Here is a 16,366-nt window from a genome sequence, read left to right as displayed (position 1 = left end):
CACAAGCCCCCTTCTCAACACCCATAGTAACCCACAGGCTCTCAAACCCACAGCTCTGGAGGTAGGGCTATAGTCGGTGGAAATGCTTGCTGAAACGCCCCTTGCATACTTCTCTGTGCCCAATCAGACACCAAGAGAAAAGGCATAGGCCAGAGGGTGGCAGGAAAGCAGAAGAAGCTCTGGCTGGGCGGTCCTGTGGCAGGACTGACCCGCGGGCCTACGTGTGGACCCCGGGGTAGTAGACAGGCTGGCTGGGAGGTGATCCCTGGAGAATTGCTGGGATTACACAAACGCTGAGTTTGTGGAAGGCTAATATCCACTCACCCATGATTTCACAGCAGTTGGGCCTCTGGCTCTTAACCATAATAATATGGTAGCCTCGAGCTCAGAGAGGGCTCCCAACAAAACCTGGACTTCAGACTTCAGCTCTTCACCCAGGGAGTAAAGGAAACGGGGCCCTTCAGGGTCAGGGAGCTGGGGTGGGGGGGTGGCTCTCTGTTTGCCAAAGTAACTGGCAAGAGTGAGTACATCCTTGGCCCCCGCTGGACTAGAACACAGGTCAGAAGCCCTAGGTTGCCTTCAGAGAGAAATGAGCGAACAGAACGGCCCAGCAGGTATTCGGGGGGAGGTGAGCACAGAGAACAGAGAGTTTTTAAACCCCAGCTCCACAGGAACCATAGTAGGATGTCCTCCTTCCCTGGACCTGAGGCCCTGAGATCTGACTTTCTGCAGGAAAACATTTTAAAAAATAAAGGGCTTCTCTTTCAGAAAGCAACCTGACCATTTATATAATGGACTAGAAACATGTTTAAACTGCATCTGAACCCGTAATTCCGTGCCGGAAAATCTAGCCTGTGGAAACGATTCCAAATGTGGAAGCAAGCAAGCACCAAATAAGCATCTGCCTCAGGGATGTGCGTTATGGTGTCACTGACACCAGCGAGAAAGTGGCAATTGTCTGAATGCCTTGTAGTAGAGGGACAGCTAAGTTCCTCACGGTAGAGCTGCGTGCTTAACGACTAGGGGAGCGCAGATGGTGGAGATTATGAAGGCTATGAGAGAACACGGGAAGATGCTGATGACACGGAACTGAAGAAAAACGCAGGACACAAAAGGATATACACACACAGCATGAGCTCAATTGTGGCTTAATTTAAAGGCAAAGTATCTCAGACCTCTGCACAACAGGCTGGCTCCCTGCGACCTCAGCATTTCCAAGCGAGCCCACAGAGACTACGACCTTGCGTGGGGACCCCGGGGCCCGGGCTCAGGTTTGATTTGGGGCATGTGGACATTACCGGGGTGGCAGCACTGGTGGTGGCGGCGGCGATGGCAGTCACAGCAGGAGTTAGGCCGGCACTCCTCTCTCTCTCTCTCTCTCTCTCTCTCTCTAGGAGGTGGAGGGCACAGAAGAGGAGGTAGGTGGAGAGTAAGAAGCAGATCACAGAGAGGAGCTCCTCCTTCAGCTTGCTTTGCTACAAACAGGATTAACAAGTAAAAGCAAAAGGCCCCCACTAGGAGGAAAAAAAAAGAGACAAGGATGGATGCAAGGGAGAGAGGTAAGGAAGAGAGGCAATGTCAAGGCTGTGAAGAAAAGCGGGGGAGGAGGGGCATTCTGACCCTTGTTCCAGCGCAAAGGCAAATTCCCAGGAAGCTGTCCCTCCCCGTCATGACATCACAGGTGCACGGGGAAAATGATGTTTCCCAGAACAATGTCCAGGGAGGCAATTCACGCCTGTGAGTACCTGTAAGGGCTCTGCCACATTCCCCAGGAGAATGGACCAAGCCACAGATGGGGAGAGGGGAAAACACACAGCAAAGGAAACGACCAGTCACTGGGACTGCACACGAGCTCTGGTGGGACACAGACATTCCCAGGCTTCCCACAACACTCCTGTGCCCCAGGATCCGGAAGGTCCCAGTACTCAAGGAAGGGGGTGCTGCAGGAGGGGACTGGCCCTACTGCTCCCAAGCCCCATTCCTGCACACATCAATCTGGGTGCTGACAGCTTCAGGAGAAAATGGAAGGCAGGGATGGGGGGATGGTGAACAGACAAGATCAACACAGAATCACCACAGAAACCAAACCAGTGGGGGCCATCGGTCCAGGCAGTCGTCCTTCCCCACAATGGGATGGACCCCTGAGTCTGACTCAGTCTGACTCCTCTTGGCCTCAAGTAGGAACCAGCTACTTGGCCCAGTGACAGAAATAAGTTGCTGAGGTGTGGTGACAGTACTCTCTCACTCACTGAGGGTACAAAGGGCTGTCTCCAAACCTGGCCATACCTGGTTCCAGACAAGCAGCCTGGAAATACCTCACAACAGTGCACAGACAAGAAGGAAGAGGGGAAAAAATTCCAAAGTCAAAGAATCCTCAGGCAGGCCCCCCTCTGCTGCACCCCCAGGCTTTCAGACCAGGATTTACCTGTCAGCATGACAACTGGGCAAGCCTCCTTTTGAGGCTGTTTCTCCAAAGCTGCTACTCACCTCTCATGACCCACTGGGACTCAAGGTGGTGTTGCCAAGTGGATATGGAGCTGTTACCCAGTGCGGGGAACAAGTGTGTTCGGGACTGAACGTGGCAAAGCAAGGCATTCCTTAGGCCTCAGGTCATCTTTATCCAAATCCCAGCTCTGCCACCCAGCCATCATGGGGCCCCGAGCAAGCTGCTTACCTTCGTGAGTTTTCTCTCAGCAGAAACAATGAGAGTACCCATCTGCCTTACTGGGGGGCTGGTAGGGTCAAAATTCAAAGTGAGACCATGAAAGAGGTTCAGTCCAAAGGACCATAAAGTCTTATGACCATCACTGACCACGGGGCTAAAGCAGGTTCTGTGCATTTTTCCTGAAAAGCAAGGTCACCCTGAGGGCAATGTCCCAGGCAGCCTGCTCTGGCCAGGAAGGAGGAGGAAGCTTTGGAGAGAGGCCCCAGAGAAGGGCTGTGCAGGTTGGTTCCCAAGGGTCCTGACCTGGCCTGACTGGGAAAGGAGGCTTCACTTCCAAGAGGAACAGACCTCACCAGAGAACAAGGAGCAAGGGGTCCTGAGGATGGGTGTTCAGTAAATGGGCAGGAGTCACAGGGAGCAGCTTCTATCTCCAAACCCTGACTGAGCACTGGACTGTGCATGGAGCTATGTGGTCAGGAAGGCAGTGGGAATCAGACCTGAGGGGCCTGGGGTTTTAAGGCCACAGGCCAGGGAGAACGTGCATACACAGAATCAGCCCTCACCCCTCACTAGAAAGCATTGAGTGGCCTGTGGGAGGAGAGGCTGACTCTACTCCAAGGCCTCACAGAGCTAAGGTGGGGGCGGGGAGCCAGGGGTGAAATGGTGGCTAGAAAGAAAGGACTAGGTCACAAGGAACACAGGAGACAGGCACACGGGGCAGGGGGGCAGCATAAGCAAAGACACAAGGAGGGGAGCACGGAGTGTGTCTTAGTGAAGATGGAGAGTCCAGTGTGTCTGTTGTGTCGAGTGTGGCTCAAGGAGGGCTGAGGAGGAAGTGGCTAGAGGTAGGTCATGGGGGGGACCCAGATGGTCTTAGATACCAAGCTCGGCACTTGGGACCCTTTAGACTCTTGGCTGTAGGCAGTGGGGACACAGTCAAGTGCTTAAAGAGTAACATGGTCAGAACTAGAAAGATCTTGGGCAGCTGAGCGAGATCAGAAGCACCAGAGGATACACAAACAGAATCGGAGAGACCGGTCCTGGGCCCCGACTCAGGACAAAGGCTGCACGGTTATGACAGAACTACCTGACCAGCTGGGCCTGCATTCCTCACCCGTGTGGTAATTTTTATGCTGGTTAGCTTCACAAACACCCTCTATTTCGCATGTACGGCCTTTACTACCAGGTGGTAACCTGCCTTTCCTTCAGCCTAGGTGGTTTTACAGTTTCCTTTCCTCATTGAAGTATGAGGAGTTAACAGTGCCCGTCCCCCATCTGCTCTGACATCTTGGTATCCACCGCTGCACCAAGGCCCCGGTGTCAGACTGCAGGTGGGACATCGGTGCCACAGAGCAGCACCCTTGGCTCCAAGAGGGTGGACATGCCAGAAGCCTAATGGGAGGCTCGAACACTGGGGAGAGAGGGCAGGAGGAGTGCTGAAGACCAGAGGATGAACAGCAATCTCAGCTGGTAAAGCCTTCCCCGCTCCCCTCCACCCCACTTACTGTGAGATGCAAATTGTTATGGTCATTGGAGGGGCCTAAACCATAAGGGACTGGTTAACATGGACACGGGTAGGAGCCACAAGAGCTCATGAAAGCTTATCCCTGTGTGCGGAGCTTGAGACACAACCCTACTCAGAAGAAGCTGTTGGGCTTGACATGGTCCCTAAGTCCCCTGAGATTCTGTTTTCTGTCACTATCCACTATCCTCTGACCCCACTGAGGCCGTACAAATGGGAGGGAGGGTCTTGAGGCTGGTACTGAGTAGGGGTGAAACAGGAGGCAGGGAGAGCAGTAAAGAGTTCATCACTATAGCACTGGGCAGAGAAAACAGGCAGGGAGAAAGGAGGGGTGAGTGGGGAGAAGGAACGCAAATCATAGCAGGGACAGTTCATGTTTACCGAGGGTTCACCCTGTGCCAGGTGCTTTAAAGGCCCCATGTGCAAATACCAAAACCTCTCCCTCCCACCAATGAGGAAACAGAGGTCTGAAGAACTCAAGCCCATGGTCACTGCACGGGGAAGTGGCAGAGCTGGAACCCAGGCAGTCCGAGCCGGAAGCTCGCTCCCAGCCCTCCTACCCAGCTGGGAGAAAGACTTTGAGGAAGGGACCAAACGGCCCAGAGGACAGTGAGCGCTGAGGCTGCAAGAGGGCACTAGGTAACAGGCGCTGGGCTGGAGCTGGAGCCCTCCTGTTACCTATGTGACTTCCTACCTGTCCCTTCCCCTCACTGAGCCTTGTCTCCTCATGGGTGCAAGAGAGTAGACATTTTCATACTACCTGGGGGAAGGGAGGGGCAGAGATGGGGACACGGTCTCCCATTCAAGTAGAATAGCACCAGAGTGACCTGCTGTTGCTGGGGGGACTGCAGAGCATTTTAATGGGGCAGGAGGTTCTGTGCTCGAAAGCCTGCTGGAGAACCCTTGGAATAGAGGTCTCAGAGGCTCCTCCTACTTCTCTCTCATCTTAAATGGGGCAGGCAGTGAACAAAGAGTCAAGATGACAGCAAGGTGTCTGAGGCAGGGGGATGATGGGAGGCTTGCCTATTTACATGAAGGTCAAAGCCAGATGCTACCAACTCTCTTTCTTCCTCTTCTTTGTGTAACAACAAGAGAGAACAGAGGAAATTCCTAATTTGCAGGTGGGGTATGCTCCAAATGTTTCTTCTTCTGCCTCTTTTCAAGGATTAGGTTTCCTCTCACCACTTTATTATGTGCTCTTTACGGACATCATGCAGACAATATTCTTTATTGGAAAGGTCGAGCAAACTTCAAGTTTCTTCATGATTCGGTTATCTGGAAGTCAGATCATACTTTCTCAAAGAAATCATCAGGGGAGAGTTGGAGCAGAATAAATAAGATTAGCTGGGGGAGAGAGAGATAAGGAGGAAAAGATGTTCCTAAGGTGGAAAGGTAACCCAGAAAAGAAGGAAAAGATGGAGAAGCAAAAAGACATGGAAGGGGGGTGGTGATAGTGACACTGACAAGACAAGACTAGAGGGGGAAAAAGATGTAAATATGTTTGGAAAGCTAAAAATCAAATATTTCCGATGTTAAGTTGCAAGAGGGAAGAGATTGGGGGGGCGGTCTCAGTATCCTAGGGAAGTAAAGAGGTGGGTTGGGTGGGGGATGGGGGGGGGAGGTGTTGGTTTAGGCCTGCTTTCCCCAAAGTGTAATTCATAGAACATTCATTGCTTGAGACAATTCTTGGAAAACAGATCTCCAGTCAGCCAAGCTCAGAAAACACCGTGTGCCAAGCAGTTTTGGAGGCTATGACGTACACTAGCACACAAGGCTGTGTAGGAATGAAGCCTGCTTCCCGTTGTTCGATCCAGCGTTTTTCAAATGTGGCCTCAGAGCTCCATTTTGGAAAGCACACTTTGGAAGAAGTCTGGTCTTATGCAGTGTCTGGTGTGAGCCAGCATGGCAGCGCCACCGTCCAGCTTGGCGCCGTCTAGTTGTTCCGCCAGCTTGGACTGGGGCAGGCAGGAGCATCTAGCTGGTACAAAGTACTCTGAAACCTGTTGTTTGAAACCTGGGAAATATCTACATAAATTATGTCACAGGAATTTAAGATCACGGCTAAATATTTGTTTTGACTTTGTAATTGAACGGGGAAGTCTCCCATTCCCCTAAAATATAACATAGCTCTACCTTAGCATCCTTCCCTCCAGTCTTCCTTGACCTCGGTCACCTAAATTCAAAAGCTCAGCATCACCACTAATTCTTTTACCCACTTTACTCAAGTATATATTTTAATCTAATTTATATGCTATCTAGCCCACAGTCGTCTGTCTTGTGTTCAGGCCGATTTGTGGGAGGCCATCCATGCTTTGCGTAGTAAGATCTGACAACACTGTGTCTACAGTGTATCCCTCACCTACTGGTATAATAGCTGGGAAGAGAGGAAGGCGAAGCTGGCATGGCTTGTTTTCAGGAATTCCCTACTGGCTCCCAGCGATGGTGGCTTCCTCTTCTAGGCGCTCCCTGCCATTGTTTTAATATGCTCCTGAGCCATGATCAACATGTGTTCATTGGCATCAGACAAATGTTCCTTGACAAGGGTTTTCTTAAACAAATACTTGTTGGATTGAAGTGGCTTGGATTTTATGGGGCATTTACCTATTCTCTCTTACATTCTCAAATATTCTTCTAAGATGACCCACAACTGTCTGGCTGTCTTGCCTGCAGATTTTCTGAGGGCCTTGGTCTGTGCCTCACTTGGCCAGGGGACTCAAACAGCCTCGAGGGGTTTGCCTGCCACCTACTCCCCCACCTCGAACTTCAGTTCCTTTTTAACAGGGCTTCCCTACCTGACAGATTCAGCTCCTGCACCTGGCCCTATCACCTCTGCTGCTTTTCTACCCCTATGGTCAACTTCATCTCCAGGAACATGCAAAGCTCCTTTCTGCACTGAAGGCCCTGTTCCCTGGCTCCAGCTGAGATGCCCAGATGTCCCTCCAGCCCTTAGAACGCAGTTTATATCCTGGTTCTTCCAGGTCACTCACTGCTCTCTCCTCCCTCTGAGCTTCCAGAGCATTTGGCAGCCACCATCCAGTCACATACTATTTGGGATTGTTAATAAATTATTCCCTGGAAGGGTTCCACTTGCCATTGTGAGGAAGGAAGCCTCCAGACAGACAGAACTGGGACCTTACTTCTTTAGACTCTCTCTGCAGCACTATGTCACGGCAGTGCTCAGAAATGGTCGATGGACACACTGCTATTTCCAGCTTCCCACTGGTCCCAGGAAGGCATCCAAAGTCCCTCTACTTTGACGGAAGCTGTCAACTACCAACAATTTTACTATCTCAAGCAGATCCAGAGTTTATCTTGAAATGAAATGGACAGTGAGCCTTTTAGAATTGGGCATACTGTTCTCTTCAGATGAATTTCAATGAACTTTGGTATACAGACAGGGTAAATGTATTATTCCACCTAGTAGGTTATAAAAATATGAATTTAGGTTATTTTGAAAAACTCAGAACACCAAAGTTACATTCTTAGAAAAATAATAATGCTTCTCAAACAAACTGGAAATCAGTTATTTTTTAAAAACTGCATTCTAGATCAATCTGATTCTCCAGGTCATGCTGACATGACTTCAAGGCTGACATGTCTTCCACATTAGTTTCCTAAGCACGGCTAAGCTCAACACACATGAATCAGACATGCAGTGAGAAGCTCTTTTTTCTCAGACCCAGCCCAGGGCACATGACGCTCAGTGGCCTACTAATCAGACTTTCCCAGCTATTTTGCTGGGGGCTGGCATTCAGGCCTGATCTAAGGGTGCAATCTCCTGCAGGTGTCCCAGAAGATATAGTTAGACTGGATAATTTCGAAGCTGCCTAAAACTCTGATATTTAAAGGGGTGTTTGATTTTTTTTTTAAAGGAAAATACACAGCTACCCAAAGACAGGAAATAATCAGTGTTTTACTTGGGGAGAATTAGGATTGTCATTTTTCTCTCAATTTTGCTGGAAGGGCACTTGCAGCAAAAAGAAAACAAAATACCCCAGCAATTACCCTTGCCTAAAGAGCAGACAGCAACAAGCAAGCAAGTTGTATGGTATTTAGCTTATCTGCATTGCTTAAGGAGGATGATGGCGGCGGGGTTATAAAATGCCACATGTCTAGTATCATGTTCTTTCTCTTAACCCTCACTACTCACATACTTGCGTGCGTGTATGTGCACACATGTGCACAAACACACACACTCCCTCCCTCAATCCATCTTCCCAGACCTCACCTGGTTGATAACATAGATGCCGTAGTCTAACTGCTGACGCTGTAGGATTGGGTGCAAGTAAAACAGCCAGTACTTGAGGTGTTCCTGCCGGTTACGGAATGGAATAATGATGGCCACCTTGTGGGGAGAGATGCAGTTCTTGGGGGCATAGCGGCCGCCCACCTTCACCTCTGGGTTCTGTTTCTCCACAAGCTTCAGGTCCACAGGCATGTTAAACTCGATCACCATGGGGCCGACTAGAGAGGTGGAAGGAAGGAGAAGTTAGCAGGCTACAGGGTTCCCCCACGCCACAGCCTCAGGAGACACATCCTCCTGGGAGGCAGTGTGACAATGAAAAAGGCACTTACGACCAGCACTAGCACGACCAACCATCCCAGGAAACCCCTCAGGACCAGGTAAAGCCAGACAGCTGGTCACCCTATGAAGCACTCAACTGCCCATGACCCACTCCCCTGAGATTCTAGGTTTCTCAGCTCTAACTGGAAATGGAGTGATTGCTGCTTAGACTTCCTGAAAGGTTGTTGTAAGGATCAGAGAAAATGGATGAGAAAGCACTTTTTTAGGAATCCTGAGATTGAGACCTAACTTTGCCACCTCCCAACTGTGTGACCTTGCACAAATGACTTCCATCGACTCTCTGAACCTAGCCTAGTTGGGAAAGGGTGTGTGTGTGTGTGTGTGTGTGTGTGTGTGTGTGTGTGTGTGTGTTGGGGAGGATGGTGTTGTGGAAATCAGCCTCAAATCAGAAGGTAGCAAGAAGCGGTATGAGTACCCCATGTCTCAGGAAGGCACTTGATGCACAGATTAAAAAAAAAACTCCAGGGGTAGGGACTGGAGGAACTGAGAGCCAGAGCAGAGTACAGGGAAACGGAGAAGAGAAACAGCAGAAAAGAACATCGAAGAAGAATGCTTAGTAAATGTAGGTCGTGGAGTAACAAAGGGGATGAATAAGGGAGGAAAAGTCAGAGAGGTCCCCCAAGTTTCTAGCCTGGAAGAATACAGCTCCAGATGAGAGAATAAGTTAGTAAGAGAGCTCTTGGCTTAGAATAAAAATCGATGAGACATGGATGGTGGATTCTGAGGTAGTGATAGGTTAGGAGTAGTGGGAGAGGCCAAAATCATGATCCGGATACAGACATGGAAGTCCTCGTTTCCTAAGGTGGAGCTAGGAGAGGACTGCACTCCTCAGCTGGGGACCGCCCCTCCTGTGGCATGCAAGGTGAGGGCAGGGAAAAGGTAACAGGCCCAGGAACACACAGGAAACTGGGGACAGAGTCAATACTCAAACCCAGGGCACCTGGGTGGCTCAGTCGATTAGGCATCTGCCTTTGGCTCAGGTCATGATCCCGGGGTCCTGGGATCGAGTCCCGAGTTGGGCTCCCTGCTCAGCGGGGAGTCTGCTTCTTCTCCCTCTGCCTCTGCCCCTTCCCCCATGCTCGTGTTCTCTCTCTCTTGTGCTCTCTCAAATAAATAAATAAAATCTTAAAAAAAAAAAATACTCAAGGGGCACCTGGGTGGCTCAGTTGGTTAAGTGACTGCCTTCGGCTCAGGTCATGATCCCGGAGTCCCGGGATTGAGTCCCACATCAGGCTCCCTGCTCAGCAAGGAGCCTGCTTCTCCCTCTGACCCTCCCCCCTCTCATGTACTCTCTCTCTCTCATTCTCGCTCTCTCAAATAAATAAATAAATCTTTAAAAAAAAAATACTCAAACCCAGAGCCCCAATATTCCCTGCAGGCCAGACTTTCTCAAAGTAGGTTACAGGAAACAATAATTCAAGTAAAACGCTCAATGGAAGAACATGCCCCCTGGTCAAATAAGCATACTAAATCTTGCTTCTGAAAAGTATGAGGCACAGCAAAGGTTCTGAGAAGTTGTGCAGTCAAGAAATCCCCTTCACTTTATATAACCTACCTTTTCTTAAACTTATTTGGCCATAGAACCATTCGACCAGGGAATATATTTTCAGAACTGTTACTCCAGCATAATAAGCCAACTAGCCACAAGAACGAAGGCAGCTACAGAATAGAGGTGAGAATTCGGTCCACAAACTGGGATCACGGTCACCTGAAACATGCTGGTGAGACCCACCCGAGGCCCAGCACGCATCACTCCGTTGCCCTATTTGTTCATCAATAATATGTGGCGCTCCAAGCACCCCTTGTGCCCAGAGATCACTCACCCCCCTGAAACGAGCCCCAGAAAAGGAAGCTGTGATTCTTGCTCCTCTTGCATGTCAGCAGGTGCAGACTCCCCAGCATCCCCTGGTACTTCTCACACCTTCCCGCCCTCCAATGCTGACTCAGTTCCACCATCACTGGACCCATTCCCATCCATTTATTTTCTTCTGAGACGCAGATCTGATCATATCACTTTCCTGATTAAAAAAAAAAACAACCTCTGATGGCTCACAGGCCGTGTAGTCTTTAAGAAGGCCAAACTTCTTAGCTTGGCACAAGGCCCTTCAGTCAGCTCTACCTCCCTCCCCATTCCAATAAATCATGCCTACGTCCACACTTTTTTCTTTGCCAGAAATGCCCTTCCTTCTTTCCTCTAACAGACTTTTACATTCAAAGACAGAATGGAATCTTAAAATTAATAAAGCCCCGATCCAGCTTTGTCCTTTTGCTCTCTTCGTTAACAAAGCTCAGACAGCAGACGCCCTGGCCCAGGGGCATGGAGGCCTCATCTCACACAACTGACCCAGTTCCAACTTCTCAGGGTGCCCTTGGGTGAGGGGGTACTGTGCTCCAGGACTAAGTAAGGGGTTACCTGAACCAGTTTTTCTCAAACCCATCATCAGAATCATACGAGGCAATTCGTAAAAAATATGTTTCTCAGGCTACTGCCCTAGGGAATGAGTTGGCCGATTTGGAGAAGGACAGAGGTAAATCACAAGCAGCCCAAGTGACTGGGCAATGGGAAGCTGAATCTCTCATCTTCACAAGCTTTGGGGCTTTCATGGAGATAGTCCTTCCCCATAAGGTCCAGCAGGCCTGGGCTGCTCGACCCTGGCAAAGCTTCTGGGAGGCCCTGCAGCCCAGTGCACTTGTGAAAAACATGAAAAGATAGTCACTGGGCTCTTCTCACTTCACAGGGCCTCACAACATCTGCAACATCCCCCGCACTCCCTGCAGCCCCACCCTACCTCTGGTTCTGAAGATGCTGCTAAACATAACTCCATTTTGGGGAACCCAAGAGGCATCTGGACTGTCACCCTACCAACTTGCTCATATTTTCTGAAACTAACCCAGAAGACAGGAATTCACACGTGGTCTGCCCAACCTCCCGAGAGCAGACACCTGTGGGCTGGAAAGCATCTTAGTTTTGCCCATTGGGGGGTTCCAAAAAGGTGGTCCTGAGGTAGAGGACCTGGACAGAAGAAAGGCTGCCTGGGCCTGGGTTCAGCTCCACCAGTGACTTGCTGGATGATCTTTAGGCAAGTGTCACCCGCTCTCAGGATACTGGTTTCCCATCTGGAGACTGCAGGGATTGGAATCCAACCGGCACCAAACGAACTCTTATTCACCGCCACCCCCACCCCCATCATCACCTATGCCGAACCTGCCTCTGCTCCAGAGCTTCCTCGGCAAGTGACACTGCTGTCCACCACATTGTGGGAGCTGACACCCTAGGTGGTCCATCTTCTATTCCCCCTCCCCTTCCCCAAACCCAGCACACTCACTCACACACAGGAGGCACGAACGGCATGTGACAATCCATGGGCGCCTGCTCAAGTGCCAAACCAGACTCTTTTTTGAAGTGTTTAACACCAACTTTTCCTATGGTATGTGTCAAAGCCACTTCCAATTTGTTTTAATCAACACTTTCTGGGCACCTACTGTGTGCCAGAATGTGTGCCCAGTGGAGGAGGGGAGGTGACAGAAGAGTCAAGACAGTTCCTGACCTGAAGGAGCTCCCTGATGAGGGTGTGGCAGAACCTCAGTGAAAACTACCCTGGTTTAAAGCTGTGTAAAGGACTCGTTCCTCCAATGGCTTCATGCAGGGCTTTGTTACTCAACAGCCTCTCCTCACTCTCCGGCTCCTCTCCTGGCCCTTCTCACAACCCCCAGCATGTCTGTGACACATCCAGAGCGCCCTGATCCCCAATCCTGCTATCCGTGGCAATTCTTTCCCCCCCCTGCTTGCTTTCTCTGAAGCCTCCACAGCCCCGAGAGCCCTGTGGCTCACGCCTGAGCTTGGTCAGTCCTCAGCAGTCGGCGGCGGCTGCAGACCTGGAGCCAAATTCCTCCTGGGTCCAGTGCCAGTCAGGAGGCCTCCCTGAGTGCCCTGCACACCGCTGCCATGCAGCAGGGGCTGTTCTCCACGGCGTGCCTGGCGCTGTCCCAATGAGCAAATCCAGAGAGCTCGGACTCCAGGAGGGCAGTGACCAGCTCTGCCCAGAACCACAACGAACTGCTATCAGATCTCAGAGCCACTGCCAGGGGCCTCAGAGAGGGGCAAGGGGAGGAAGCAGAGGATGAGGGCTTCATGAGAATCCTCACGCTGAGCCGAGGCTCCCTTGCTGTGCGGCGCATGGCGTGTGCTACCACAGGCCCTAGGCCCCGCTGGGCTGGCTTGTGTGTTTTCTTGGCTCTGGGAGCTGGAAGCAGGGTTACGTAAGCAGCTGAGCAGATGTGAGCCTGTCCTCGGCTCCCCCCGCTAAAGCCCCGCCACGTGGGCCTCTCGGCTGGGAGTCCAGGTCACGGCCTTGCGTGTAAGGCGCTCAATAACTTCAATGTGTGAGCTCAACTCAGACAAATTCCACTGCTCCCTTGCCCGGCACGGCAAACCCAAACACACACATGCCCCTCCATCAAAGCCCGGCTAATCTAGAGTCAACCCAGCACGGACTCCCTGTCTCCCTTTCATGCTGGAGCCGCTCGTTCCTTTCACTGTCCTCAGCAAAACAGGCTGGAACATCTAGTCACCGCTCCCCAGCTGACTGGCCAGTGGCGCAAGATACAATCTCTGACTTGATGCTGCGTCGTGAGACGATGTTTCACCAGCCTGTCACAAAATGGTAAAAGTAAAGACATCGTACATTGTTCTTCATTAAGGGAAGTGTAATCAATGTATCGGGATGCCCTTTCTTCCAAAGTCAAGGGCTTCTTACTCTAAATGTTAAAATGTCCTTTTATGAAATGATCATGGTGGATTTTGAGACTGAATTATTTTAAATTCAATTTGTAAAAAATCCCATACTTGACAGCCACGGGATCCGGCTCCTAAGTTTCTTGTGAAACCTTCCTGGGTACTGAAGCTCAAACATGTAGGAACTGTGAGATGCAGCAGTGCCCAGAGCTCTGTGGTCCTCAAGTTGGGGTGCCGGCCTGTCTTCCTTGGCCCAGCCTCAGCCCCGACAGTGTGACATAGCGCCTCTTCAAACTATCTCCCCTTCTACCACAGCGCTGTTCACAGGCTCATGTGAGTAGGCCATTTTTCTCTGTACCAATCTTCTGAAGGCCAGATATGCACTGGAAGCCAGGTCCTACCAAATCCCCAGGCTTGAGGTAAGAGCTGTCTGCAGTGGTCCCATGAACTCATGATGCTCCTTGTGACCCCTCAGACTAGAAATGAGAAGCACCATCTATTGCACAGGGCCAGGCTGCTTGGTGCCAGGCAGGGAGCAGCAGGGTTGGGTGAAGAAGAGTTCTTTGCTCTTAGAGGGTAGGGAGACCAGCAAACCAGGGTGGGGATGACAGTGGTGAGAACAGCTGAAATGGCACGAAGGAAGCGGTGTTAACTCCGGTGCCAGTGAATAGAGTCAAGGAGAAAGCTTTGCACAGAAGCAGCTCCTCTCAGAGAGGACTCATCACGCACGAGTTGTGGCCACTTGGCCGCCGTGGACACAGAGTATACCAATAGATCTCATCTGAGAAGACAGTACACAGCTATGCTCCCTGCTTACCCACTACTGATACAAGCAACTAAGAGGCTTTCGATACGCTTTGAGGAAACTTGACGTAAGAGCAGGGGACAGAGAGCCACCAGAAGGGACTTCTCAAGTCTCATGATAACTGTTACTCATTAAATTTTAAAATCAAGCTCACAAAGGCTTCAAAAGTACTGGAAATGATTTATTTCTTAAACCAGATGTTCGTGGTAATTTTCTTTATACCTTTGGTTCTGTCGTTAAAATTAAACAATAACTATTTTAAAATATAAACCAAGGAAAGAAGTGTGACCCCCTCTTTCATCCCCTTCCCAATAAGTGTCTTCCAAAATAAAGATTTCAAAACATACAATTCAGTGACCAGAAAAGAGGAATAATCTAGTGCTAACACTGACTTGATATGTCTCAAGCACACCATACACTCAACAGAATTTCAACAGCCACTGTTCTTTCTGCCAACTCACCATCCAAGCCACTATTAGACCCCAGGGATGGGAAAGCTTTTTCAACAGGAAGCAGAACACATTTGTGGTCTCAGAACCCTGCACTTGGGAGGCACAGAAAAAAACAAAGTATTTGCTCAAAAAATAAAAGAGCCTGCCAGAGGAGGTCTGCAGAGCAGAGGCCAGGTGGCCAAGAGGAAGCTGGACGAATCGAGAACAGTGGCATCCGTTACTCCTCTATCTGTGCTTAGAAGCGACCCTGCCATGTGCCTGAACTGCCACATTTTGTAGGTCTTCCAAAATATCACCTGAAAGTGACCTTGCCACCAATGAACCATCCAGGTCAGTGAAACTGCCCTTTCTTGCACTCTGCTCTCTCCCCCATTAAATTCCTACCCAATCTTCAAACAAAGGCCAAGTATTCTTTTTTTAAGTTTATTTTTAATGTTATTATTTTTTTTAGTAATCTCTACACCCAGCGTGGGGCTCACGACCCTGAGATCAGGAGTCGCATGTTCTTCTGACTGAGCCAGCCAGGCACCCCAAGGCCAAGTACTCTTATTTGCTACTGCACTGGCTTTCAAAATACTGGTGAGGTTTCCTTCTATTATAGAGGTTCAAACTGTGGACTGCAAGAGCAATCATTTGGGAAAGCACATAAAACTGCAGATTCCTGGCTTCTACTCCCCAGAACTTCCCATTTGGTAGGTCTGGGACTGAGGCCCAGGACTCTGCATTTTAATGAGCAGTTTAGATAACTTTAATGCGGGTCCCTGAACTATACTTTGAGAAATGGTGGTTTATAGGTTCACGCATTAACCACCACCTCCCTCCCACCCCCATGAAGCTCTTTAAGAGTGGGTACCAAGAGGGGTGCCCGGGTGGCTCAGTCGGTTGGGTGTCTGACTCTTGATTTCAGCTCAGGTCATGATCTCAGGGTGGTGAGATCACTCCATGTTGGGCTCTGCGCTCAGCGTGGAGCCTGCTTGAGGATTCTTTCTCCTCTCCTCTCCCTCTGCCCCTCCCCCCAACTTGCATGCTCGAGCGTGCTCTCTCTCCCACTCACTCTCTAACAAATTTTTTTTAAATAAAAAAGATAAAAGTTAAAAAAAGAGTGGGTACCAAGAAAAACAATCTACACTCAGGAACTACTGTACATTTCTGCTCTCTGACAATACTTAGAACAGAACGTGTTTCACTTTTGGCTTTTGCAAAGGGACAGATGTAATAACTATGTTGGGCCATAAGGTGTGAGTATCTACATTTTAACTCTTCCCCGGTCTTTAACTTTCTAAATCACATTTTCTCTATTTCTGATTTTACTTATATCTGTCCTTTTTACAGTATGTATCCTTATAAGCTACACTGAAAACCTTTGTGAAAAAGGTAAGGTAACAATCCTTCAAAGTTCAAACCAAATGTTGTCCCTTCTTCAGACCTTTCCCTGAGCCCCTGGGATGAATCAGCCCCTGCTCTACATGCCAGAGGAAACTCGACGTAAAGTTTACAAACTTTACAAACCAACATTACAAACTTTACAAGCCTACATTAGAGCCCTTCGGGGTGAGGGTGCCAGTCTGTCTACCTGCTCCCTCCATTAGACCCTCCTCTCCT

General features: G+C 49.8%; 1 protein-coding gene across 1 annotated transcript in view; it reads right to left on the bottom strand.

Moving 5' to 3' along the window:
- Positions 1 to 16,366, bottom strand: part of B4GALT1 (beta-1,4-galactosyltransferase 1) — a 53,419-nt gene that overhangs the window by 14,693 nt on the left and 22,360 nt on the right. Inside the window, exon 2 of the mRNA XM_025852816.2 lies at positions 8,416 to 8,651. Within this exon, the coding sequence (XP_025708601.1) occupies positions 8,416 to 8,651 (236 nt within the window). The remainder of the gene's footprint in view (positions 1 to 8,415; positions 8,652 to 16,366) is intronic.

This window comes from Callorhinus ursinus, unplaced genomic scaffold (assembly GCF_003265705.2).
Source record: "Callorhinus ursinus isolate GAN/ISIS: 27379988/994484 unplaced genomic scaffold, GSC_fseal_2.0 scaffold42, whole genome shotgun sequence".
Taxonomy (NCBI): domain Eukaryota; kingdom Metazoa; phylum Chordata; class Mammalia; order Carnivora; family Otariidae; genus Callorhinus; species Callorhinus ursinus.
The sequence above is the reverse complement of the archived record's forward strand: the minus strand, read 5'-3'. Positions and strand labels throughout refer to the sequence as shown.